Raw genomic sequence first — 27,893 nt, 5'->3', positions numbered from 1 at the left:
GTTCCCCGCTAGAACCTAGACACACAGAGACCTCAGGGTTCCCCGCTAGAACCCAGACACACACAGAGACCTCAGGGTTCCCCGCTAAGACCCAGACACACATAGAGACCTCAGGGTTCTCCTGCTAAAACCCAGACACACAGAGAGACCTCAGGGTTCTCTTGCTAAAACCCAGACACACATAGAGACCTCAGGGTTCTCCTGCTAAAACCCAGACACACAGAGAGACCTCAGGGTTCTCCTGCTAAAAACCACACACACAGAGACCTCAGGGTTCTCCTCCTAGAACCTAGGTAGGAACCAAGCAGGTCTCTACCTTTTCCACTTCCTCCTGCAGCATGACAGATAACACCACGCAACCGATGCTGTGGGAGATACAGCCCCTTCACCTGCCCCCCCTTCACCTGCCCCCCTTCACCTGCCTCCCCTTCACCTGCCTCCCCCTAACCCCCCACCCTTCTCCTTCCCTACCCCCCCTTCTCCATCCCTACCTCCCTCCTTCTTACCTACCTCTCTTTAAATGAGCCATTCTGTCACTTAGACAAGAAAAACGCAAGAGGAAGTGTTAGAAAAAGAAACTGAATGAGAGAACGAGAGGGAAAGAGGACAGATGGAAAACTAGAGCTGTGGGGTTTGGGTTTTTTGTAGAGAAACATTTTGATTCTTTAGCTGGGGAATCTCAGGCTTGGGTTTGTGTGGGAGGTACAGCCAACCTCACACCATCGCAGGAAGGCGAGAACACTAAAAACACTGTTCTACAGAAATGCAACTGTTGTTTTTTTTCATAAGCTTAAACCTAAATGTTAGTACATAAAATCTGATACAAAAACAATAGACAAAAATACCTCTAAGCCTTAGTCGAAAGATGTTTCTGCCGAGAAATGTCATACATTTTGTAGTCTCCGTACGTGTGTACCGTCCTGACTGGGTTTAACACACACCCCTACAAGCAGACTCAAGCCATGACCCCCGAAGAGCTTCAGCAACCAAACTAAACAGACTCTCTCCCCTCTCCCTCTCCACCCCTGGCCTCTCTCTCCACTCCCTCTCCACCCCTGGCCTCTCTCTCCACTCCCTCTCCACCCCTGCCCTCTCTCTCCACCCCTGGCCTCTCTCTCCACTCCCTCTCCACCCCTGGCCTCTCTCCACTCCCTCTCCACCCCTGGCCTCTCTCTCCACTCCCTCTCCACCCCTGGCCTCTCTCTCCACTCCCTCTCCACCCCTGGCTTCTCTCTCCACTCCCTCTCCACCCCTGGCCCCCCTCTCCACCCCTGGCCTCTCTCTCCACCCCTGGCCTCTCTCTCCACCCCTAGCCTCTCTCTCCACCCCTGGCCTCTCTCTCCACCCCTGGCCTCTCTCTCCACCCCTGGCCTCTCTCTCCACCCCTGGCCTCTCTCTCCACCCCTGACCCCTCTCCACCCCTGGCCTCTCTCTCCACCCCTGGCCTCTCTCTCCACCCCTGGCCTCTCTCTCCACCCCTGGCCTCTCTCTCCACCCCTGGCCTCTCTCCACTCCCTCTCCACCCCTGGCATCTCTCCACTCCCTCTCCACCCCTGGCCTCTCTCTCCACCCCTGGCCTCTCTCTCCACCCCTGACCCCTCTCCACCCCTGGCCTCTCTCTCCACCCCTGGCCTCTCTCTCCACCCCTGGCCTCTCTCTCCACCCCTGGCATCTCTCCACTCCCTCTCCACCCCTGGCCTCTCTCTCCACTCCCTCTCCACCCCTGGCCTCTCTCTCCACTCCCTCTCCACCCCTGGCTTCTCTCTCCACTCCCTCTCCACCCCTGGCCCCCCTCTCCACCCCTGGCCTCTCTCTCCACCCCTGGCCTCTCTCTCCACCCCTGGCCTCTCTCTCCACCCCTGGCCTCTCTCTCCACCCCTGGCCTCTCTCTCCACCCCTGGCCTCTCTCTCCACCCCTGACCCCTCTCCACCCCTGGCCCCCCTCTCCACCCCTGGCCTCTCTCTCCACCCCTGGCCTCTCTCTCCACCCCTGGCCTCTCTCTCCACCCCTGGCCTCTCTCTCCACCCCTGGCCCCCCTCTCCACCCCTGGCCTCTCTCTCCACCCCTGGCCTCTCTCTCCACCCCTGGCCTCTCTCTCCACCCCTGGCCTCTCTCTCCACCCCTGGCCTCTCTCCACTCCCTCTCCACCCCTGGCCTCTCTCCACTCCCTCTCCACCCCTGGCCTCTCTCTCCACTCCCTCTCCACCCCTGGCCTCTCTCTCCACCCCTGGCCTCTCTCTCCACCCCTGGCCTCTCTCCACTCCCTCTCCACCCCTGGCCTCTCTCCACTCCCTCTCCACCCCTGGCCTCTCTCCACTCCCTCTCCACCCCTGGCCTCTCTCCACTCCCTCTCCACCCCTGGCCTCCCTCTCCACCCCTGACCCCTCTCCACCCCTGGCCTCTCTCCACCCCTGGCCTCAATCTCTCTCTCATCCCCCTACTTCTTCTCCACCCCTGGCCTCTCTCCCCCTGGATCATACACACATCATATCCTCCAGCCTCTCCTGTTAAAGACCCCCGGCACTCCTATCAAATAACACAGGCTCACAGGAACATGTGCCTGAACAGCAACACAGCCAGAGGGCAGTCCAACAGTCAGAGTGACAGACAGACAGACAGACAGACAGACACAGTCAGAGTGACAGACAGACAGACAGAGACAGACAGAGAAAGAAACAGACAGACAGACACAGACAAATTGACTTCAAAAATATCTTTATTGGGCAGTCAAAACTGCCAGCTAGACACCAGTTACATCACAACAACCATTTTGGATCCTACTACTAACTTGTATTGAGACAAGAACTCGAATAGTCTTACTGACAAAAAGCAAAAGAAAGATGGAAGATTTGATGTTTGGAGGGGAGAGGGCTTCGGTTAAGTTGTAACCAAGAAAGACAGACAGAGAAAGAGACAGAGAGAGAGAGAGAGACAGAGTTAACAATAGCGGTCTTTCAGAGGAACACCAGTAGGCTTCCCTGGTTGAATGAGTCAAAGGTCACAGAGTGCTTCAGAGAGCCACTAGACCTGCAGCTCCCTCCGCAGCCTGTCTGTCCCAGAGAGGCTGCTCAGGACAGCCAACAAGCAGAGGATCCTTCACGCAGTGTGACACATTACATGGCCTTCAGGCCTGCTGAGTGCAGTGTGGTGGGAAATACTGTATCTACAGTACCTTCATGAGCTGTAGGAACAGAGGAGGGAGAGGAAGAGAGGAAAGGAGAGGGGGGAGAAAAAAGGAAGGAGGGAAAATGTTGGGTGGGACAGGGATGGAGCCCTGACTGGGACTTCCCTTAGTAGCATCATCATCATCATCCCAACTACATGGAAACTACTGTGATCTGCCCAGTAATAGAGCTTCAGCAGTGGCTGGTCACCTGACCTAACCCAAGTCCTTCATGTAATTGGCTGGTTGCCCTACCTGGTTTCCTGCCGCTGCTGTGATTGGTCAAACTGAACCTTCAACAGACCAATCAGTAACACTCCTGGAGCCAGACTTGCAGGTGAGCAGATCCCTTTAACCATAGTTACAGGTGTCTTCCCGTCACCCAACAGTGTCCTCTCTCCCTCCCTCACCCCTCCAGGATTCAAACCCGGGTCCTCTGACACAGCAACTACCTTTCACCAACCACTTCAAGTACTGACAAGACACCAACACGCTGGTATGGCTCAGAGGAGTTTCCACTGAGAGAGCTAACTGTGTTACAGTCAGAGGAGAGGATCTGGGGTCTGCGCTTGTGGAGAACTCCACCCTGGAGGGTGGTGCTGGAGCCCTAGAAGACACACAAACTTGTAAAATGTGTGTGTGAAATAAAACAGAGAGGATATCTTTTGATATTTCCTGATGATAGGCTGGCATGAGGCCGGTGCATTGACAGGCAGAGATTACTTCTAGAGAGACAGGCGCTTCTTGGAAACAGTGATTGCTATGAAAACGTGCAGCCTTACTGCTAGTAGACGGGCCCTTATGCAAATATCAACAGAGATCCAGTATCCCACTAAGACAACACACCAGCTGTAAGCTAAGACCTGGAGTGAGGGTGAGCAGGGCTGGGTGAGGAAGGTGAGGACGGCTGGGTGAGGAAGGTGAGGAAGATGAGGAGGGCTGGGTGAGGAAGATGAGGTGAGGAGGGCTGGGTGAGGAAAATGAGGTGAGGAGGGCTGGGTGAGGAAAATGAGGGCTGGGTGAGGACGATGAGGTAAGGAGGGCTGGGTGAGGAAGGTGAGGAGGGCTGGGTGAGGAAGATGAGGTGAGGAGGGCTGGGTGGGTGAGGTGAGGAGGGCTGGGTGAGGAGGATGAGGTGAGGAGGGCTGGCAGCTCTACGAGCCTCCTCTCCAGCATGTGTCCTGGGCACCATGGTGATGAGACAGAATTATCCAGATAACAGATCAAATATCAGCTCAGATACAGCTGAGGTAACACACACACACACACACACACACACACACACACACACACACACACACACACACACACACACACACACACACACACACACACACACACACACACACACACACACACACACACACACACACACACACACACACACACACACACACACACACACACACACACACACGTTATTACTTTCAACAGGAGGTAACCTATATTGGCCTGTCAACATTAATATACAGTTTGCAAAACAGTGCTTGTCCATTTCTCTGTGTCACCAACTCTTGCAGGAGCTGTACTCAGACAGATAAAGACCTTGATCGCTTCCTCTCCAGCAGAAACAACATATGCTAATGAGCAGCCGACCAGGAACTAAGGATCCTAACCACACACATTCCTGCCCAGCATGAGTTCTGTGGGATAGTTTCACAACATTGATCTGCGTAGTTCTGCTAGCGGCCGTTGGCATTTGTAAGCAGAGGCGTGCGCATCAACTATCACAATACAAATAAGATTATTTGACTTTCCAGATGGATGAAGGCGATGTCTCCCAGTATCGGGTGCATCGCGCGAGTGCCTGAGACGTGTGAACGTGAGTCTCGTGACTGGAAAAGCATTGGATCCCGCTGATAGTTTGGGTGTGTTCTGCATTACGTGCTTTTCCTTCAACTTCAAGTAAAAACTTAATTTGACTTCATCAAACCAGCCTCCGTTTAAACGTCAAATAAACAAACGGGTCAACAGCCGCTTTCATTCATGAGCAGTGATTCGGCGAGAGCGGACGCTGTTACACCGCGGTTACATTTGCATGGAGGCAACAATATGGATACAGTTGAAATCACTTACGTAACGTCGCAACTTTTTTTCAGGAGGCGACTTTCTCAACCAGCCTGAACACACCACATCACCCCCGCTCATCTTCGCTCCTTACGTCAACAAGTTTGGGTTGTGGAAGCCGAAGTTGGGGGCTCTGGAAAATAAACAGGAAAACCTTCAAACAAAGTACCAAAAGTTCAAATGTAGCATTAGCAGACTCGGGAGACGGTAAAAGAATAATGCCGTCACTCTTCCCTTGACAGTCTCTCTGCGACTCACCGACAGGGAAGACGTATCAACCAAACAACGAATAGTCTAATAAGAATCCTGAACAGTCACACACATTTCCAAGTTGTCGTCGTTTAGCAAACCTCCGCGGCTGCCTTCCTCCGGGAGTGTGCCTCCTGCCGAACACCGGACGCTTGTTTTCGTTTTCCAATCAGAATAGTCGAATCAAGCCTGGCGCCAGCAAGTGAAACTCGACAAGTTTCACGTTCTGTTATGGGTTTTTGCAATTTCAATCAGAGTGGAACCAACCGTTCTTTGCGCAACTGGGTGTATATTTTCTTCTGTTTCGGACGCATATTTATCCCACGACGAATACGGTGCTTTTTCACCAAGAATGCTGTGGGCCTTCCTCCCAGTTTCAGTCCGCGTGGTTCCTTAATTATGATTGACAGCTTAGTCTTTTCCTAAACTCCGCCGCCTCTGGAGCCGTGTGGAGGGAGAGGCGGCGTGGAAGAAAAAATGGAGAGTCAACCATGGGACATGTAGTTCTCAATTGTTTGCCATTTGCTTCCGAATAAGCTTACGTACTTTTTATTAATGATGTTTGATTTCATAAGGTCAGGATACAAAGAAAAATAATTGACGTGCAACGATGGCCGACAAAAACTACAAACTCTGCTTGTGTTAGCTAGGGCACGTCCATTATGGCAGACGTGCAAACTACACTTACCATAGTGCGCACGCAGTGGTATGTGCTCGAGAAAACCACCTCCAGCGGTGCCGAGCTGCCGAACCAGTCAACCATATTTAGGCTGAGAGATACCAAACGTAGAGTAGGCTTACAACAATAACACCTCAAATTATTTCTGTTATTATTGCATGCCTCAGTAAATGGTTAATATCGATTTTTTGGGTCTTTGATTTTTGTCTGTCAAAACTCCTACCCTCTAAGATGCTGGGCGGGGTGGGTGGGTGAGCTATATAAGGAATCTTGGAACAGCATTGTTATGGTAATCAGTGCCCTAAAGGACGTCAAGCTCTCTACGCCTGTCAGACCACCGTGATGAAGTCAGGATGCTTCAGAAGCAGCGCTGGTCTCATCCAGGTGGTTCTAGACAAATTTTACTTGGGGGGCCAGTGTTTAATCAGAAGGGCACATTAAAACGGAAACAAATTATATTTAAACATAACTTACTAATTTTGCTTTACATTAAAATCATACAAACGGCTCTGGCTCTCCCTCTTCTAGCGCCTCAGCTCTGTCAATACCTTGAGATGTTTCTATCACTTTTTTTATTCACTGGGGCAAAAAAGGCTGCAAAGCAATTTTGTAAAACAAAAATGTTTTTATTCAGTCAGCTCAGGGGGGCCACAGGGGGGGCCGGGGACATTTATACAGGGGCACTGGCCCCTGTAGGCCCCCATGTAGAACCTCCCCTGCATCCAGGAGAGGCTGTGTGGAGGAGGCTGTGTAAGGAGGCTGTGTGGAGGAGGCTGTGTGGAGGAGGCTGTGGGGAGGAGGCTGTGTGAAGGAGGCTGTGTGGAGGAGGCTGTGTGGAGGAGGCTGTGCAGGAGGCTGTGTGCAGGAGGCTGTGGGGAGGAGGCTGTGTGAAGGAGGCTGTGTGGAGGAGGCTGTGTGGAGGAGGCTGTGTGCAGGAGGCTGTGTGTCTAAGTGTGTGTACCTACCTAGACACTCCCACGTATACCCCGCTCCTCATCTCCCTCCACTGTCTACCCATAAAGGCCCACATCATATTCAAGACGCTGGTACTGACCTTCCAAGCAGTGAACGGGACTGCACCCGACTACATCAAGTCTCTCCTGCAGCCTTACATCCCCACCCGCCACCTACGGTCTTCTTCAGACAACCGCCTGGTGGTCCCACCGCTCAAAACCGCCCGGTCCCAACACAAGCTCTTCTCCTGCCTGGCCCCCCAGTGGTGGAATCAACTCCCCACCTCCATCAGAGACACAGACTGTCTCCCCACCTTCAATAGAAGGCTCAAGACGCACTTGTTCCGGGAATACAACGGTACTTAGGAATGGTTTTCTGAACCCAATGCTAGTTTCCTCAAGGATCACAATGACTCTCGCTTAGACTGTTGCTCTTGTTGGTTAGTGGTAGCTGATTTAAACTGTTGTATTCTATTTAGTTAATCCTATTTTCTATTTTTATATTACTGTTGCTTGCTTTTCTACAGGTACACTTGCACTTAGAGATTAATGTTGTTTAATTGTAACTTGCATAACTACATGCTCTTATGGTTTCTTCCCTTTAGCACTTATTTTTTGGTTGTTCACAATGTGTGCTTCTTGTTTTTGGCTACCCGCAATGCTTTGGGGCCAACTTGTTGTTATTACCAGTGACCTATGCACTTTGTAAAGCTCTCTCTTGGAAGTCGTTTTGGATAAAAGCGTCTGCTAAATGAATAAATGTAAATGTACCCGTGTGTGTGTACTTCATTGTGAACTAATTTGTCACTAAAACACATCTTTCAGGGCTGGGATACATTGCCATAGAAACAGTTCCTCCTGTCAGTGGTATTTTGCAGAGACATGCTTGTCACTAGGGAAAGAACAACAGCAGAAATTACAACTTCACAGTCCCATAGACTCGTGTAGGGAGAGGGTGGGAGAGAGGGAGGGATAGAGAGAATGAGAGCGAGAGGGTATAAGAGAAAGGGTGGAAGAAAGGGAAAGGGTGGGACAGAATGAGAGAGAGAGGGTGACAGGGTGTGGGAGAATAAGAGAGAGAGAGAATGAGAGAGAGAGGGTGACAGGGTGTGGGAGAGAGAATAAGAGAGAGAGAGAATGAGAGAGAGAGAATGGGAGAGGCACTTTGTTTATTTAAACCAAATTAAAATGCCTGGTTCAAGAAATCATGGATTTGTGATCAACTTAAACATTTATGAGAAAAGCATTAAAACCCCTGATACTTTTACATGACACTGTGGGACATGAATCATCAAAGGGACATTCACTATTAATGTTTGGTGTGGTGGCTTCCTCTACAAATAGTTTCAGCCTCTATAAGTGCTACAATATCACCTTCTTCCTAATCCATACCAAGTCATAATCATGTTGTGTCTCTCAGATATTTATCATCATTTATCATCTGTGCATGTGTCAAAATCAGAAAACTAAAAGCTGGGATGAGCTATAATTAATGTTCAGATTAACCCTAACCATGGTCTTGTAGTGTGCAGAACTTCATTATATTTAAATCAGATAAAATCTGATGTGTCCCCGATACACAGATTAATATACCAGTGTGATTGTTCAGTGCAACAGCGTCTCTACCAAACGCTCATTGTAACAGTTAACCCTACCCCTAACCCACACACCAATCAACTGGAACTCTAATGGATGCGAGGATGAATTATTGAGTGGCATTGATTGGACCAAATGCTTTTAGATTGAGTAGAAGGGAGACAGAATCTCCAATACAGAAGCGGAAACAAGTTAAAAAAAAAAAGATCATCCCATTTGCAAAGTACACTAGGCTACATTACCCTGCGCTGCATTAGTTTGCCCTGCATTAGCCTGCGAGGGGTGAGCAGGGTTAGGGTTGTTAGCGTTAGCAGAGTTAGCAGGGTTAAGCAGGGTTAGCAAGTTAGTAGAGTAAGCAGGGTTAGCAGGGTTAGGGCGAGCAGGGTTAGCAGCTGGTCTGTGACAAGAAACAAACAAAAAAAAGACACTTTCAACAACATGTTTTTACAGTTTAAAATGTCAGAAACATTTTATACTATGAACATTGTACAGCAAGAATGAGGTACACTTCCAGTCCAATTCAGTTGGTAAAATCTGCATTATGTATCAAAAAGGCACATCAAATCTACACAAAGAAAAATCTCCCTGAATGAATAACTTAACAGTTAGTAATCAGTTATGGTATCAGAATCAATGTTGTCAAGAATAACCTCAAACGTAAATTATATTATGTTAGCCTGCAAATCATCATACCTGCAAATACATCTTGGAAAACAGCTTGGAAAACATCTTTGTATTAAACGATGAATAACAATTGTATTTTCATACCAATAGCCACTGTACACAGTACTCACAGAAACTGGTTTAAATTCCATGATTATTGAAAGCAGATTTTCAATGTTGTCTGTACATTTATTGCATACAAATGTTTCATATTGGAAAACATGTTCTCTTATCCCCAAAGATAGAAACCATTACAGCTAAGAAAAGGCAGAATCCCTCCATTCTGTCTCCCTCTCCCTCTCTCCTCTCTCCTCTCTCTCCCTCTGTCTCCCCTCTCTCTGACTCCCCTCTCTCTGACTCCCCTCTCTCTCCTCCTCCCTTCCCCTCTCTCTCTCCATCCCCCCCCCTCTCTGTCTCCCCTCTCCTCCTCACATCCCCTCTCTGTCTCCCCTCTCTCTCCTCCTCACATCCCCTCTCTCTGTCTCCCCTCTCTCTCCTCCTCCCATTCCCTCCCTCCCTCCCTCCCTCAGAACACCAGTCTACTGACGGTGTTGAAGCCTCCTCCCCCTCCCCCTCCTCCCCCCGAGGGCCCACAGCTGCCAGGGGGGTCGTTGTCATCGGGGCCGTGGGGGCGGGACGAGCAGGATGCCGAGGACGCCTGGAGGGCCCGGGTCCGAGCGCTCAGCTCCTGCTCCTATTGGACGCAAACAAGAGGTCAGCTCCTGCTCCTATTGGATGCAAACAAGAGGTCAGCTCCTGCTCCTAATGGACGCAAACAAGAGGTCAGCCAATGAGTGCACAGGTCATAGGTGAGGCAGCAGCCGAAGCAAGAGCAGTGTCCACACGTGACTGCAGACGCTGGGGGATGTTAGTGTAAAAGTAGCTCATTAAGGATTACAATGTGTTTATGCTAGTTTGAAATTATAATTAGAGGTTTAGATTGAACTGACAAGAGCAGGGCCTAAGACTGCCAGTGTACTTGATTACACACATAAACCTTAACCTGACTGTGTCCCAGTCCCAGTTTAGTGAGCGCCCCTGGTGGAGGGATGGCAGCACCGCTCAATGACTCAGGAGTTCATTACAGCAGACTGACTCATGAACACAAGCTTTACAGATAGATCAGACAGACCTCTAAGACACACACACACACAGAAGGAGAGAGAGAGACTACAGGTGAGACCCACTTACAGGTGGAGGGAGAGAGAAACTACAGGTGAGACCCACCTACAGGTAGAGGGAGAGAGTGACTAGAGGTGAGACCCACTTACAGGTGGAGGGAGAGAGAAACTACAGGTGAGACCCACCTACAGGTAGAGGGAGAGAGTGAATAGAGGTGAGACCCACCTACAGGTAGAGGGAGAGAGTGAATAGAGAGAGACTACAGGTGAGACACACCTGCAGGTGGAGAGGGAGAGAGAGAATTGAGAGTCTACAGGTGAGACACACCTGCAGGTGGAGAGGGAGAGAGAGGGAGAGACTACAGGTGAGACCCACCTACAGGTGGAGGGAGAGAGAGAATAGAGAGTCACAATAGGTGAGACACACCTGCAGGTACAACTTGTTGTCCTTGGTGATGGCGTCCATCAGCTCCTTTTGCAGTGGTGGCTCCGCCCCCAGCCTCAAGCCGTTGGCCCCTCCCCCGTTACCGTGCGAGGCCGGGGTGTGCTGCCGGCGGTACACCAGCACGTACGCCGTGTCCTTGGGAAAACGACTCGTCACATTCTGCACCGAATGGAACGACGTAAATGTCACTCTGCTGTCATTGAACAGCAGCCAATCCTTGGCCTCGTGGCCAGCCCCTAAGACTCCAACTTCCTGTCTGGGTGGGGCTAAGCTCAACTCTGCTTCCCCGTCAGCATGCTCCGCCCCCAGGGAGCAGTGATTAGCCATCTGCGGCTCCGCCCCCGTGAGGTTGCGTCCGTAGGAGTAGTAGTGACCGCTTTCCGACGACATCCCAGAATGCATCACCACTGAGCTGAGGACATACGGTATGGACTGGACACCCCCTCCCTCCTCTCCCTCTCTTCCCCCCTCTCCTTCTCCCCCTCTCCACTCCTCTCCCTCTTTCTTTTCCTCTCTCCTCTCCTCTCTCCTCTCCTCTCCCCTCTCCTCTCCCCTCTCCTCTCCCCTCTCCTCTCCCCTCTCTATCCTCTCCTCTACCTCTCTCCTCCCCTCCTCCTCCTCCTCTCTCCGCGACGGCTTCAGCTTCTTGGCCAGGTTCTCGCTGCTCTCTGGAGAGTCCAACTGCAGAGGTGAGGAGGGGGAAGAGGCGTGTCGGGGTAGGGGGGCATGGACAGGCAGCCTCATGAGAGGAGGGATGGACACGTTGTCCAGGATCTTGCGTCGGATGTGGCAGGAGGAGTCGTAAGAGAAGCGGAGCAGCGTGAGGATGAGGTACTCGGGCGCCGCAACCACCCTCATCCCCCGCTCTGCACGCCGCAGCGCGCCGCAGCGCTCGCAAAAGTAGGCGTTGTCCTCGTCCAGGATCTCCGGGGCCAGGAAGTAGTTCACAAGGTCGGGGACAGACAGTGCGGGCTGCTCGCCGGCTGCAGCCCCAACCTGGCCGGCGGAGAAGGCGGGTGTAGGAGTGTGGGCGGGCGAGGCGGCTCTCTCCTCGCCACCCCCGTTAACGGACCCCTGGGCTGGGCAGCGGGGCTCGTCTGAGGGCCTGAAGGCCAGGGACAGGTCTGTGAAGGGCTCCTGGTTCTCTGACACGCTGTGGCAGGTCAGACAGCGCACCTCTGTGCTCACACGCCCGCCAAACATCCGCTCGATTAGTGTGGCCCTGCCCCCCTCTTCCTCACCACCAGGGTCACCGTTGGGGGAGACGACATCTGGCTTGGCCGGCAGGAGGGCCTGGAGGGTTTTCTCCTCCTCGTGTAACCTTGGTGACAGGAAACAGGTGTGTGTCACTGGTGTGAGGGAGGAGGCTATAATGGGTTGGAGTTAGTACAGCTGTTCTAAAGAGAAGGAAGGACCGAAAGAAGGAAACAGAGAGAAAGACAGACAGACACCTGTCTAGGAGAGAGAGATATAGAGACAGACAGACAGGTACCTGTCCAGGAGAGAGATAGAGAGACAGACAGGTACCTGTCTAGGAGAGAGAGAGATAGAGACAGACAGACAGGTACCTGTCCAGGAGAGAGAGAAAGACAGACAGACAGGTACCTGTCCAGGAGAAAGAGACAGACAGACGGACAGACAGACAGTTACCTGTCCAGGAGAGAGAGACAGACAGACAGACAGGTACCTGTCCAGGAGAGAGACAGACAAACAGACAGGTACCTGTCCAGGAGAGAGAGACAGACAAACAGACAGACAGACAGACAGACAGTTACCTGTCCAGGAGGAAGCGGAGGTACTCAGAACAGTCCTGCTGGGAGCCAGAGTTAAACCAGGGGGGGCGGGACACCTCCAGGAAGCTCCTGGGAGAGAACGCTGCCCTCTGGAGGACACACACATACACCCTTTAAAAGAGGGGAGGGAGGATGGAGGTGGAGGGATGGAGGGAAAGAGAGAGGGATGGAGGGTGGAGGGAGAGGGGGCAGTGCTCCAGACTGCGACCAAATGGTCGCATTTTGCGCCCAGTTTTTGAGACAGTGCGAGCATTTTTTTACAAGCACTCGCGTGACCTACAAATTTGGAATTTGTTGGGTTTGCACAATGTCAACACACGTTAGCCACGACGCATAGATACGACGTTCTAGTAAGGCAGCGATATCAGCGTGCCCTCAGCATTAGTACCGTAGCTAAAAGTCTAGAAAAGTTGAGGCTATTTTTCGTTAGGTAGCTATAAACCTAGCTAAAAGTCTTGGAAGGTTTAGGCTATTTTTCGCTAGGTTCCTACGAACATGTCTTAATCTGCCAGACAAGTGGGTAACCCTTCGTTCTTTTGGTGAGCAGTTTCACAAGCCCTACTTGCATGGCTTCATGGAGCCTACCAGCTAGCTAAATACTTATTTAGCACTAGCGTTGCTACTGTATCCCTGCCTGTGTTTGAGCTGTTGCGCTGTTATACTCAGCAAGTATCGTTTTGTTGTGTCAGAGGACTGATCGAAAAGTGCATCATACATTTAAGTCATTTAGCTAAGACTTCCATACAGTACGTTATGTCACATTAAATAATGTACTTAAACTCAAGCTTATATGGTGTGTCACTGTCAGTTGTAAAAATGACAGTACAAAACGGACCCATCTGCATCCGACGCAGGCACACCACACAATTTCCCCAGAAATTGTACCAGGGGCGATTCTAGGATCAGACCTTTAGGGGTGCTCAGTCCCCAATGAGAATGTGACATGAATACAGTGCCTTGCAAAAGTGCTAGACATAAACCCCTTTGCTAATATAAATCCCTAATTTCGCTGGATGACAATTAATACATTTATGTATTATTATGCAAAATATTGAATGAATTAAATAACTAAGGATGTCACATTCTTCATGAACTACCAGCATCAATTTATAATAAACAATATAAAAAAAACATTATTTTTAGGGGTGGTGAGATTAAATTTAAGGGTGCTTGAGCACTCCTAAAAAAGGGTCGAAAATTGCCACTGAATTGTACCATCTCTAGTTACATTAATAAATGCATTGCAGGTCAATATAAGGTGTGCCCCTAAATTCTCCTCTTGCGCTCCTAAAATTTTCAATCAGGGGCTACTGTGCTCCTGGTAAAAAAGGTTAGTCTGGAGCCCTGGGGGGGTGCAGGGAGAGTGGGATGGATGGATGGATGGATGGATAGATGGATAGATGGATAGACAGAGAGAGAGAGAGAGAGAGAGAGAGAGAGAGAGAGAGAGAGAGAGGGGGGGAGGGAGGGAGGGAAAGAGAGTGGGAGGGAGGGAGGGAGGGAGGGAGAGAGAGAGAGAGAGAGTGGGAGGGAGGGAGGGAGAGAGGGATGGAGGGAGGGAGGGAGGGAGAGAGGGATGGAGGGAGGGATGGAGGGTGGAGGGAGGGAGCAGACCTGAGTGTGGGCCAGAAAAGCGAAGAGCAGCTGTAGTTTCTTCATCAGTGTGTGGGCGTCGTTCAGACGTAGCGACAGAACCTGCCTCCTGAAACTGAGAGATGGAGGGAGGTGAGGTTGGTTGACCATTAGAGTGTGTGTGTGGCAGTGAGAGAGTGTGTGTGTATGTGTGACTGACTCTGTGGCCATGAACAAGGTCTGGATGATGCTGTTCATGTAGCAGGTGTTGCCCAGGTTAACCAGGCCGGTGTGTCCAGTCTCAGAGCGCCCTGCCAGCTGCACCACTCCAGATGAGCTGGGCTGAGACGTCCAGGCTGCCTGGTCAAGAACCAGCTTCATCTGCTCCTCACTGGGCCTGGGCAGGTCCTGGAGACACACAGCACAAGCACCACACACACATACAGCACAGGCACCACACACACACAGCAGACACACACCATTAACTGCTGGGCTCGAAATTGTGACCATTTTGGTCTAATATGCTCTTGAAATTATATCTGTGCAACCTCAAAATATATTTGAGAGCATTTGTGCAAATCGTTATGGTGCGACAAGTTGTAATTGTTACAAAACGCTTGCTTACGCTTATATGCACACGACAGTGATACATATTTCCGTGAAAAAATAGCCCAGGTCTAGAACTTCCGGAGAAGTTTAACAACCAGAACAGGTTGTTAATCCTTAGCTACTGCTTTCTTAACCCTACACTCAGGTTGTTAACCCTTAGCTACTGCTCTCTTAAGCCTACACTCAGGTTGACCCTTAGCTACTGCTCTCTTAACCCAACACTCAGGTTGTTAACCCTTAGCTACTGCTCTCTTAACCCTACACTCAGGTTAACCCTTAGCTACTGCTCTCTTAAGCCTACACTCAGGTTAACCCTTAGCTACTGCTCTCTTAAGCCTACACTCAGGTTAACCCTTAGCTACTGCTCTCTTAAGCCTACACTTAGGTTGTTAACCCTCAGCTACAGCTCTCTTAACCCTACATTCAGGTTGTTAACCCTTAGCTACTGCTCTCTTAACCCTACATTCAGGTTGTTAACCCTTAGCTACTGCTCTCTTAAGCCTACACTCAGGTTAACCCTTAGCTACTGCTCTCTCAATCCTACACTCAGGTTAACCCTTAGCTACTGCTCTCTTAAACCTACACTCAGGTTGTTAACCCTTAGCTACTGCTCTCTTAACCCTACACTCAGGTTAACCCTTAGCTACTGCTCTCTCAATCCTACACTCAGGTTAACCCTTAGCTACTGCTCTCTTAAACCTACACTCAGGTTGTTAACCCTTAGCTACTGCTCTCTTAACCCTACACTCAGGTTAACCCTTAGCTACTGCTCTCTTAAACCTACACTCAGGTTGTTAACCCTTAGCTACTGCTCTCTCAATCCTACACTCAGGTTGTTAACCCTTAGCTACTGCTCTCTCAATCCTACACTCAGGTTGTTAACCCTTAGCTACTGTGTTTATTACTTCCTTGTGACTTCACCTTGATGGCCTCCATATTAACAAGAGCTGTGCCTGTGTGGACCTCACCTTGATGGCGTCCAGGATGCAGTCGTAGAGGTCTGGGAAGCCAGAGTACTGGTACATCATGCAGTGGACCAGCTCAGTGAACTGCAGCAGGAAGGCACTGCTGCTAGGCAGCCCGTCACTCCTCAGAGACTGGACCAGAGGCAGCACATGAGGAAGCACCTGGGGGAGTACCAGGTGGATTAGGGGGTGTGTGTAGGAGGTACCAGGTGGGTTAGGGTTTGTGTGCAGGAGGTACCAGGTGGGTTAGGGTGAGTGCAGGAGGTAGCAGGTGGGTTAGGGTTTGTGTGCAGGAGGTACCAGGTGGGTTAGGGTTTGTGTGCAACGGGTTCCAAGTGGGTTAGGATATGTGAAGGAGGTACCAAGTGGGTTAGGGTGTGTGTATAGGAGGTACCAGGTGGGTTGGGGTGAGTGCAGGAGGTACCAGGTGGGTTAGGGTGTGTGTATAGGAAGGTACCAGGTGGAAGGCCTCAGGAGAATGCTGGAAGCTGAGCAGCATGTGAGCGAGGACCTCTAGCGCCCCCTGCCTCACGATGGGGTACCACAGCCGGTTCAGCACCTGCACACACAGGACACACCAACAAGCTCACACACACACACACACCACAACAACAGGGTCACACACACACACACACACATCACAAACAAGCTCACATACACACCAACTAACAAACTCTTTACAGGTCCAGCTACACAGCTGTAATTTATTCATTCAGAAGACACTCTGATCCACAGTGACAAGCGCAGGGTTGGGTTAGGGTTAGGGTTAGGGTTAGGGTTAGGGTTAGGGTTAGGGTTAGGGTTAGGGTTAGGGTTAGGGTTAGGCGCAGGGTTGATCTGCTGTCAACAACTCCACCACTGAGTATCACCTATCCACAGCTACCAGTACCATCTCAACTACCAGTACCATCTCAGCTACCAGTACCATTTCAACTACCAGTACCATCTCAACTACCAGTACCATCTCAACTACCAGTACCATCTCAGCTACCAGTACCATTTCAACTACCAGTACCATCTCAACTACCAGTACCATCTCAACTACCAGTACCATCTCAACTACCAGTACCATTTCAACTACCAGTACCATCTCAACTACCAGTACCATTTCAACTACCAGTACCATCTCAACTACCAGTACCATCTCAACTACCAGTACCATTTCAACTACCAGTACCATCTCAACTACCAGTACCATTTCAACTACCAGTACCATTTCAACTACCAGTACCATTTCAACTACCAGTACCATTTCAACTACCAGTACCATCTCAGCTACCAGTACCATCTCAGCTACCAGTACCATCTCAACTACCAGTACCATCTCAACTACCAGTACCATCTCAGCTACCAGTACCATCTCAACTACCAGTACCATTTCAACTACCAGTACCATTTCAACTACCAGTACCATTTCAACTACCAGTACCATCTCAGCTACCAGTACCATCTCAGCTACCAGTACCATCTCAGCTACCAGTACCATCTCAGCTACCAGACAATGTAAAGTACCATCTCAGCTACCAGTACCATTTCAACTACCAGTACCATCTCAGCTACCAGTACCATCTCAGCTACCAGTACCATCTCAACTACCAGTACCATCTCAGCTACCAGTACCATCTCAGCTACCAGTACCATTTCAACTACCAGTACCATTTCAACTACCAGTACCATCTCAGCTACCAGTACCATTTCAACTACCAGTACCATCTCAACTACCAGTACCATTTCAACTACCAGTACCATCTCAGCTACCAGTACCATTTCAACTACCAGTACCATCTCAGCTACCAGTACCATTTCAACTACCAGTACCATCTCAACTACCAGTACCATCTCAACTACCAGTACCATTTCAACTACCAGTACCATCTCAGCTACCAGTACCATCTCAGCTACCAGTACCATCTCAACTACCAGTACCATCTCAGCTACCAGTACCATCTCAGCTACCAGTACCATTTCAACTACCAGTACCATTTCAACTACCAGTACCATCTCAGCTACCAGTACCATTTCAACTACCAGTACCATCTCAACTACCAGTACCATCTCAGCTACCAGACAATGTAAAGTACCATCTCAGCTATCCAGACACAGATACCAGTAACATCTAAGCTACCATACACAGCTACCAGTACCATTTCAACTACCAGTACCATCTCAGCTACCAGTACCATCTCAGCTACCAGTACCATCTCAACTACCAGTACCATCTCAGCTACCAGTACCATCTCAGCTACCAGTACCATCTCAGCTACCAGTACCATTTCAACTACCAGTACCATCTCAGCTACCAGTACCATTTCAACTACCAGTACCATCTCAACTACCAGACAATGTAAAGTACCATCTCAGCTACCAGACAATGTAAAGTACCATCTCAGCTATCCAGACACAGATACCAGTAACATCTAAGCTACCATACACAGCTACCAGTACCATTTCAACTACCAGTACCATCTCAACTACCAGTACCATTTCAACTACCAGTACCATCTCAGCTACCAGACAATGTAAAGTACCATCTCAGCTATCCAGACACAGCTACCAGTACCATTTCAACTACCAGTACCATCTCAGCTACCAGACAATGTAAAGTACCATCTCAGCTATCCAGACACAGATACCAGTAACATCTCAGCTACCATACACAGCTACCAGTACCATTTCAACTACCAGTACCATCTCAGCTACCAGACAATGTAAAGTACCATCTCAGCTATCCAGACACAGATACCAGTAACATCTCAGCTACCATACACAGCTACCAGTACCATCTCAGCTACCAGACACAGCTACCAGTAACAGTGTAAAGTAACATCTGAGCTACCACACACAGTGTAAAGTACCATCTCAGCTACAAGACACAGTGTAAAGTACCATCTCAGCTACCAGACACAGTGTAAAGTACCATCTCAGCTACCAGACACAGTGTACAGTAACATCTCAGCTACCAGACACAGTGTAAAGTAACCTCTCAGCTACAAGACACAGTGTAAAGTACCATCTCAGCTACCACACACAGTGTAAAGTAACATCTCAGCTACTAGACACAGTGTAAAGTAACATCTGAGCTACCAGACACAGTGTAAAGTACCATCTCAGCTACAACACACAGTGTAAAGTAACATCTCAGCTACTAGACACAGTGTAAAGTAACATCTGAGCTACCAGACACAGTGTAAAGTAACCTCTCAGCTACAAGACACAGTGTAAAGTAACATCTCAGCTACCACACACAGTGTAAAGTACCATCTCAGCTACCAGTACCAGCTCAGCTACCAGACACAGCTGCCAGTACCATCTCAGCTACCAGACACAGCTACCAGTACCATCTCAGCTACCAGACACAGTGTAAAGTACCATCTCAGCTACCAGACACAGTGTAAAGTACCATCTCAGCTACCAGACACAGCTACCAGTAACATCTCAGCTACCAGACACAGTGTAAAGTAGGGCTGGGCGGTATGACGGTATATACCGTGCGACGGTAGAAATGTGTCTACCGGGAGACATTTGGCTATACCGTTTCAACCGCGGTATACTCTAATACTATATTTTTGTATTACACGTGTCAATTAAATGTCTGGTTGTTGTATTGTAATCGCAAGATTTATATGATGGCTTATAAGCCATCATATAAATCGCTTTCTTGCGATATTTAGAATTGTAGTCAAACTTTTATTTGATTTTCTATTTTCATTTGACCTTGAAGCACATTTGTGTTGGTCTGACAGGAATTTTTGATGTGGAGTGTATTTTGTCTAAGCAGACCACATTCATGCCAATGCTAATTAATTATATATTTGAGGACCCATTCTGCAGGTAACCAATTCGATTTGTTGTTCAAGTTATGTCTCGTGCTGTAAAATTATTGTTGTAAAATTACACTGGTGGCGTTGCTAGCATTCTTATCTAGGATGACTAGTGAAGACTAACTAGGGATTAGGGAGGCTGATACTGTTTCGACATTTAAAACTAGATTAAAAACGTTCCTGTTTAGTCAATCCTATGATTGTTAAATGTGTGTACTTTCTATGTAAACCTGGGGTGTGCGTTTGCCTATGTGTGTATCACATGTAACTTTTAAATTGTAATTTTAGCTTATGTTCACACTGCCCATTTAAATGTTACAAATAAAGTAAACCTGTTATTGTATATTGTTACTGTAATAGTTCCGTTGCTGTATATTTTAATTGTTATAGTTTACTAGTTGGAGACAACGGGGGGCTGGTTGTTTTCATCCTTATTTGTATAAATATAACCTATTTTAGAGTTGTTCCCCTGGAACAGATTTCATGTTCCAACCAAGGGGGGCTGTCGCTGTCTTGGTGTGTGGGGCTGCATCAAATACCCTCTTAGCTTTGTTAAATTGCTGCACTAGTCCACACTTGACCGGTGGGGATCTCATTCTATTACGACTGAAACTGTTAGCTGCTCCTGGCATTCTCTAATCCCTGTTCTCCTCTCTGTCCCCCCCACACATCCCTTGTGGTGTGGGGGGTCTGAGCTGTCAGGACCTGCCTGGTCGTCGGTCTACCAACGCTGGACCAGGTCGTCAACCGGAAACCAGCCTCCATGACGGCCAACAGCGAGTTTCCAGGTCCCATCCAACGTCTATAAAGCCGAACAATGGATTTTTGGTGTTTCAAAACCCATTGACACTGTATGACTATGTTTAGCTTGTGTTCTGCTCCTCTCTCTTGCCAACCGTCTCTGGAGGAGGGGATCCCTCTCTGAATTGCTCCTCCCAAGGTTTCTTCCATTTTTTCTCCCGTTGGGAGTTTTTCTGGGAGTTTTTCCTTGTCTTCCTTGAGGGTTTAGGTTGGTTGAGGGGCAGTTCTATGGGCGTATGTGAAGCCCTCTGTGACATGCTTGCGTGTAAAAAGGGCTATACAAATACATTTGATTTGATTTGATTTGATTTGAACTACTTACTACAGTAACTGAGAGTGAGGTCAAGCCGGGATATATCAAACTGAGGCTTTAACGTATCGACCAAGCTTTAACGAGGTTGATACACCGAAACCCAAGTTATATGGATAGTAAAACTCAGACTGATCGCTTTCGCTCATTTTTACATTTTCGTCAGAGGGCATTACGGATCCGTATTGAGCTGTGAGTAGGTCACCACGCGGATGGCATGACTGGCATCAGCCAATCGTAACACTCGTACTCGTACTCATACCGTAACTTTTTTGAGTCTTTTGTTTTTAACTCAAGTGTTGTCTCGTGAGGCAGTTGTTTTTGTTCGTAATAAATAATCGAGTGCGATGATGAAGTACGCTATGGTTACTTTGTACCATTTCTTAATTGAATTTACAGAACAATTACTATACCGTGATATATACCGTAACCGTGATATAAAATTACTCATACCGTGATAGAAGATTTTGGCCATATCGCCCACCCCTAGTGTAAAGTAACATAAATGCATTCCATTCCATCTCAGCTACCAGACACAGTGTAAAGTACCATCTCAGCTACCACACACAGTGTAAAGTACCATCTCAGCTACCAGACACAGTGTAAAGTACCATCTCAGCTACCACACACAGTGTAAAGTACCATCTCAGCTACCACACACAGTGTAAAGTACCATCTCAGCTACCACACACAGTGTAAAGTACCATCTCAGCTACCAGACACAGTGTAAAGTACCATCTCAGCTACCACACACAGCTACCAGTAACATCTCAGCTACCAGACACAGAGTAAAGTACCATCTCAGCTACTAGACACAGTGTAAAGAACCATCTCAGCTACCAGACACAGTGTAAAGTACCATCTCAGCTACCACACACAGTGTAAAGTACCATCTCAGCTACCAGACACAGTGTAAAGTACCATCTCAGCTACCACACACAGTGTAAAGTACCATCTCAGCTACCAGACACAGCTACCAGTAACATCTCAGCTACCAGACACAGAGTAAAGTACCATCTCAGCTACTAGACACAGTGTAAAGAACCATCTCAGCTACCAGACACAGTGTAAAGTACCATCTCAGCTACCAGTAGCATTTCAGCTACCAGACACAGCTGCCAGTACCATCTCAGCTACCAGACATACCAGCTACCAGGCATAATTAATTGACGATCGATCATTAAGAATTTCGTAGATGACATTATTTGTTCATCGATAAAACTAATGCGTGTTCCGTTGCGTAGTGTGTGTCTTGAAGGAATGCAATGCTATGTGGCAGCAATTACACATTTTACCAAACAAAGCCAATGTTTGGAAAAAAACGCCACAAGCCTACTCAGTTACCGGCGAGTTTCCATGTATTTCAAAAGAAAACATGAAGAGGTCACGGCGAAGTGTAGCGTGAGACCATTCTGACTTAAAAATTACTTTGTTCTCTGCCAACACTGCAAAGCTGAGTATAAATACAACTCCTCCACGACTCAAATGCTGTACCACATGAAGAACGTACATCCGACCCTGGTTAGTGGCGGTGCATCCTGCTCTCGGTGTTAGCACGGAGGAGCTGCGATGCACAACGAGCAGAGAAAATTACCCAACTGATCTGCAAGTCCATCGAGATGGATATGCTACCCTTAAGTATTGTTGAGGGCGAAGGTTTTTATGAAGCTTTGTTAACTAGCCGGAAAAAAACTAGGGTCAGTTGTGTTTGAGCACCGGCTTCTAGCTGTCGGCTCCGCTTCTAGGAGTTACAGAAATAGTTCTTCTTTTTGTAATACAGATCTCAATGCGGAAACACGTTGTGTTTTTTTTTTTTTCACTGCAATTTAATATAGCCTATAAATAGTGAATTTTAATATAAAAATGTTAATAATTAATCGAAAATCGATTGTTAATTCTCCCGACGATTGATTAAGACAATTTAAAATGCCCATCCCTACCAGACACAGTGTAAAGTACCATCTCAGCTACCAGACACAGCTACCAGTACCATCTCAGCTACCAGACACAGCTACCAGTACCATCTCAGCTACCAGACACAGTGTAAAGTACCATCTCAGCTACCAGACACAGTGTAAAGTACCATCTCAGCTACCAGACACAGCTACCAGTAACATCTCAGCTACCAGACACAGTGTAAAGTACCATCTCAGCTACCAGACACAGCTACCAGACACAGCTACAAGTAACATCTCAGCTACCAGACAAAGCTACCAGTAACATCTCAGCTACCAGACACAGTGTAAAGTAACATCTCAGCTACCAGACACAGTGTAAAGTAACATCTCAGCTACCAGACACAGTGTAAAGTAACATCTCAGCTACCAGACACAGTGTAAAGTAACATCTCAGCTACCAGACACAGTGTAAAGTAACATCTCAGCTACCAGGCCCAGTCCACATCAACAGAGGTGTGTGGTGTGTTGTTTACCAGCTCTATCTTCAGCAAGGTGACGTCTATGAGGATGGTGAACTTCTGCACGGAGGCCAGCCCCTTCAGCAGGGCGATCACCCAGGTGTCCACATGGTGTGCCAGTGGCCACGACAACCAGTCTATCATCCTGCACACACACCAGGAAGGATAGTTTAGTGTTGGTTGATTTATTTACTGAAGGATGATTGTTTGGTTTCAGCCACAGAGAGGCAAGCGGACAGACAAAACACACATATTGACACAGGCAGGCAGACAGACAGATTTATAAATGTTAAAGTTAAAAGCATCAATCTGGTGCACTTTGAGAGAAAAATTAAGAGGCTCAATCAGGGTTTCCCGCAGCACTTTCCAGTTAAGGCGGCCGCCTAAGCAACACACGCTTGCCCCCTTAACTACGTTGTCATAAAAAAAGCGATATCCACCGTTGTCCTGTTTTCTCCTTTCAATTCCAAACTGTGACCAACGCCAGTCTCCCTTCTCTGCAGAACGCAAGAGAATCTGTGCTCTTGTACACAATGTTCTTTTAACCATAAAGACAGTTTTTTGTATAGCATACATCATAAAAAAAACAATTAAACAAACGGGATTACCTGTGTTGAACTACTTTATTTTATATATACTATATTTTATTTTAAAGTCAAAAGCATCACTTACTGTAAAGCTAACACACATCAAATAATTGTTAATATTGTATTAAAATGGTTTCTACTAGAATGATGTAAGATGGGTCTGTAAACCTCTCCCCACTCTGCCTCTGATTGGCTGTGAGGTTTAGGCATTAGGAGTGATAATTGGTTCCAGAGCCAGTTGTAAAGTTGCAAAGCACGGGTACAATGTTCTGTTGACCACAACCCCCCCCCCCTCCCCCCTAATATTTTCTCATCGGATCTACACGGATCACGTAGGTTACCCATTTCGGTTTCAAAAAGGTGAGTTTCCCCTAAAAATGTGAGGAATCTGCGTGCCTGACACAGACAGACAGACAGAGAGACAGAGAGAGAGAGAGAGAGAGACAGGGAAGACAGACAGGCGAAGAGACAGACAGGCAGATAGAGACAGGCAAAGAGAGGAAGACAGAGAGGAAGACAGAGAGGAAGACAGGCACAGAGGCAGACAGAGAGGCAGACAGGCACAGAGGCAGACAGGCACAGAGGCAGACAGGCACAGAGGCAGACAGAGAGGCAGACAGAGAGGCAGACAGAGAGGCAGACAGAGAGGCAGACAGAGAGGCAGACAGAGAGGCAGACAGAGAGGCAGACAGAGAGGCAGACAGAGAGGCAGACAGAGAGGCAGACAGAGAGGCAGACAGAGAGGCAGACAGAGAGGCAGACAGAGAGGCAGACAGAGAGGCAGACAGAGAGGCAGACAGAGAGGCAGACAGAGAGGCAGACAGAGAGGCAGACAGAGAGGCAGACAGGAGAGGCAGACAGGAGAGGCAGACAGGAGAGGCAGACAGGAGAGGCAGACAGGAGAGGCAGACAGAGAGGCAGACAGAGAGGCAGACAGAGAGGCAGACAGAGAGGCAGACAGAGAGGCAGACAGAGAGGCAGACAGAGAGGCAGACAGAGAGGCAGACAGACACCTGCAGAGGGCCTTGGTCATGCTGGCGTCCCTGACGTTCTGGTCAGTGGAGAGGCTCTTGATGAGCACGGTGATCATCTGCAGAGGGATGTGCTGCACCAGGCTGGCCAGGGCAATGGACGGCTCGAAGGATGGGTCTACAGGCAGGGAGAGACACCTAGACATGAGACATCTACACTATGATGTGGTAGTCCACCTGCAGCTCCACTAGGGGATGATGGAGAACACCCGAGGGCCTCACCTGTGGTGGAGATGATGGAGAACACTTCCTGCAGTGAGGGCAGCAGCATTGTAGGCTCCGCCTTCCAGATGTTCTGCAGCAGCGTCCCCACCTTGGTCACCTGACCCACGTACTCTCTCAGCTCCTGCTCCTGATTGGCCGGGCAGTGGAAGTAGCCGATGGTCCTCACCAGCTGCTGGCAGAACAAAATGGCCGCCTTGTCCCTGGGGACGCACTGGCCGAAGTCTGACAGCAGCGTGGCCAGCCGGGCGCAGAGGGCGGGGTTGGGCCTCTCACACACCATCCTGAGCACCTCCGTCTGCAGCAGGCGGAAGATCTCCAGCACTGAGGGGCAGCTGATGAGCAGGCGCAGGCAGCAGTGGATGTAGTCCACCAGGGATGGGTCCTTGCGGTCCAGGGGCCCGTAGCCCTGCTGAAGGAGCCCCAGGATGAAGTCTCGGGTGAAGAAGCGCTCGAATGCAGGCCGGTGGTAGCGGCCGTAGGCCTCCAGGACCTGGAAGCCCACCTGCTTCTGGAAGGTGTCCTCTCCCAGGAGGATGAGGCGAGCGGTGAGGCTGTACAGCGCCTGGCACTGCTCCTCTGTGGCCTCCTTCTCTGCCGCCTCCACCACCTTCTTCACGATGGCCTTCTTCACCGGCACCGAGTGGGAGGAGCCCACCAGGGCCTCCAGAATCTTGTCCATGGAGGTAGGACTACAGAGCAGAGGTGAAGTTGTTTGGATGCAAATACAGCCCTAAGGAGGAGAAAGACGCAGGTTGGAAAATAGGTATTTAGTGACATTGCATGCTGACAGAGTATCATGGATCTGGTAATCAGGAGATAAAACAATAGCTAGAGAACTATCCAAACCTTTTAACAAGGTTAACAGTTAAAGGAATGATGGTTCCTTTATTAGATCCTTCAATAGATCAATATAAAGTGACGTTATCGATATCACTTTCATAATTATCTAAGGTGAACACCATCAATAGATAGCTAAGGAGAGAGAAAGAGAGAGAGAGAGAGAGAGAGAGAGAGAGAGAGAGAGAGAGAGAGAGAGAGAGATAAGTTAAACAGCTTGCTTTTGAAGTGACAAGACATAGCTAGCGAGTCAGCAGATGTGGTCTCCGGCATATTCGTTTTCTTTTCGATGAGATATGCATAGTGTGCAAGCAGAGGCAACACTACTGTTGCACAATGAATATTAGCTGACGTTAGCAACATGTGGCTAACGTTAGCTACATTTTCCAAGGCTTAGCTTATGTAGATGTAATTATGTAATTATGACACCGTTCATAATCAACAATCATTTTGTAAACAAACTTACTTGTAAAAAATTATTATCCCCCCAAAAATTGAAAGTATTCAATTCACTATCGCCGGCTTCCTAGTCTTTCTGCTTTGACTGTGACGAGAATGTTCTACTGTATTGTAATAGCTAGCACACTAGCATTCAAAACAAGGTGGAAACCTTGTTGTCAAATCTCCCCGCTATCAATAACATGGGTAACTTGTGAATGTTAGCAAGCTAACGTTAGCTTCTGCCTATGCTGAGTATTGAAGCTGTAGAGCTATCAAGGCTAATGCTAGCTAGCTTGTGGAATGGAAACAAAGCAGGCCGGGGATGTCACTGACTTAGCAGAAATACAGCTGTTCAGCTAGCTAGCTACTTCTCAAAAACAAAACAGCTAGCTTTTACAATAACTTACCTCGATAAATCATGACAGTGTCAAATTATTCTTTTTCGAACCGTCAAAATACGTTGACAGATTCGGCAGTTATTTTTTGATCCGACTTGTGAAGAGAATCAGCTGATTTAAAACATAAGAAACGTCATTCCAATGAACCAGCGGAGATAGAAAGACCCTTTGCGCTGGGATTTTCGTCTTGTCATTGCCTGCGTGCAACTCTGTCCTACTACCGATTCGTCGTTCCTAAGTTGAATATTATATGGCTACAATGTTTATATTTTTAACAGTACCTAACCTTAGCTTGGAACATTTCCATGGTATAACCAGTGTTAAAATAGTTTTGTGTTTTAATTATGTTTCTATTTGATCGATTTTAGTTTACATTCCACCTTGTAATCAAAAATGGCAAAAGTACACACATCCTTCACTCAAGTAGAAGTACAGATTCTCATATAAAAAAAACTGAAAGTACTGACTAAACTTTTTCACTCAAGTTAAAGAAGTGTGCGCCCTGAAATACTCAAGTAAAAAGAAGCCTCTACCAAATGTGCTAGGACCGCCACTGCTTGTAGTTATGGTACATTGTATGTTTGTAAATTAATATGATAACATATGCAAATTCTATATATTGTGATGTATTTGAACAGTTCAACGATGTGTTTCATTCACAAAAAGGAATAAATCCATCAGTAATAAGAACCACAGTTGTATGTTTCCTGGAGGGAGGGATACTTGTGATGGAAGGAAATAACAAGTACTATCAAATGGAAATAACACCTCTATAGACGTGCTCTTCTCAAGCATCATGGTACAGACCACTCAAGGGCGTGGGATTATACCATGTTGTTAACAACAGAAGAAACCATTTGTTTGTGTAGCCAGACAGAGGAACATGTTGTTACATGTTCTCATTCTGTTCAAAACTGTGGGGGCAGCAAAGATACAGGAACAAAGCTGTATTTAAATTGTTGTTCGCAAATGGTCATATACTGCACCTGTGGTTTCAGCTGGATACGTCCCCTCTGTGGAGAGGGGGACGCAGAGCTGAAGCAGTGTATGGAGGGAGGCAGGAGGAGGAGGGTGGAAGCTGGGGTATTTAATATGGGAGAAAGTCTATGTATATTTAAATGATTAAACTCATGACTGGCGAGTGATACCT

General features: G+C 48.3%; 2 protein-coding genes and 1 long non-coding RNA gene across 13 annotated transcripts in view; all 3 read right to left on the bottom strand.

Annotated features, from left to right (window-relative positions):
• Positions 1-6,099, bottom strand: part of gab1 (GRB2-associated binding protein 1) — a 41,729-nt gene extending 35,630 nt beyond the window's left edge. For 2 of the 10 annotated variants that reach the window (XM_084687344.1, XM_084687350.1), the window contains exons 1-2: positions 5,490-6,098; positions 5,241-5,364 (exon numbers count right to left, since the gene is read on the bottom strand). In XM_084687344.1, the coding sequence (XP_084543470.1) occupies positions 5,241-5,312 (72 nt within the window). In that variant the 5' untranslated portion in view covers positions 5,313-5,364; positions 5,490-6,098. Of the gene's footprint in view, positions 1-5,240; positions 5,365-5,489 lie in introns of all 10 variants that reach the window. The other 8 variants (XM_084687345.1, XM_084687346.1, XM_084687340.1 and 5 more) reach the window with 7 other exon arrangements.
• Positions 2,699-5,232, bottom strand: LOC146237084 (uncharacterized). The gene is made up of 2 exons (XR_014740968.1): positions 3,420-5,232; positions 2,699-3,182 (listed from the first exon to the last, which is right to left on the bottom strand). It is a non-coding gene; the product is annotated as an uncharacterized LOC146237084 (long non-coding RNA).
• Positions 6,100-9,892: 3,793 nt separating the features above from the next.
• usp38 (ubiquitin specific peptidase 38) lies at positions 9,893-26,909 on the bottom strand. 2 transcript variants are annotated; one of them, XM_084686736.1, is made up of 11 exons: positions 26,753-26,909; positions 25,065-25,797; positions 24,825-24,960; positions 23,240-23,369; positions 16,334-16,435; positions 15,880-16,038; positions 14,523-14,710; positions 14,345-14,438; positions 12,713-12,819; positions 10,920-12,258; positions 9,893-10,065 (listed from the first exon to the last, which is right to left on the bottom strand). In XM_084686736.1, exons 2-11 carry the CDS (start codon positions 25,744-25,746, stop codon positions 9,898-9,900), a joined length of 3,105 nt encoding a protein of 1,034 aa, XP_084542862.1. In that variant the 5' UTR covers positions 25,747-25,797; positions 26,753-26,909; the 3' UTR covers positions 9,893-9,897. The 2 variants fall into 2 exon arrangements, with proteins under 2 accessions (XP_084542862.1, XP_084542863.1); XM_084686737.1 differs by lacking the exon at positions 16,334-16,435.
• Positions 26,910-27,893: the final 984 nt, after the last annotated feature.

The sequence above is a fragment of the Hypomesus nipponensis genome, chromosome 22 (assembly GCF_054491055.1).
Source record: "Hypomesus nipponensis isolate SF chromosome 22, ASM5449105v1, whole genome shotgun sequence".
Lineage (NCBI taxonomy): Eukaryota > Metazoa > Chordata > Actinopteri > Osmeriformes > Osmeridae > Hypomesus > Hypomesus nipponensis.
Note: the sequence above shows the minus strand (reverse complement) of the source record. Positions and strands in the feature narration are given on the sequence as shown.

What these genes read in the sequence shown, in the direction of transcription:
- usp38 (XM_084686736.1), bottom strand. Translation starts at nt 25,746, where the DNA reads ATGGACAAGATTCTGGAGGCCCTGGTGGGCTCCTCCCACTCGGTGCCG. An exon ending in ATGACCAAGGCCCTCTGCAG is followed by an intron (nt 23,370 to 24,824) that starts GTGTCTGTCTGC and finishes GTGTGTGTGCAG; the next exon opens with GATGATAGACTGGTTGTCGT. An exon ending in GCATCCTGGACGCCATCAAG is followed by an intron (nt 14,711 to 15,879) that starts GTGAGGTCCACA and finishes GTGTGTCTCCAG; the next exon opens with GACCTGCCCAGGCCCAGTGA.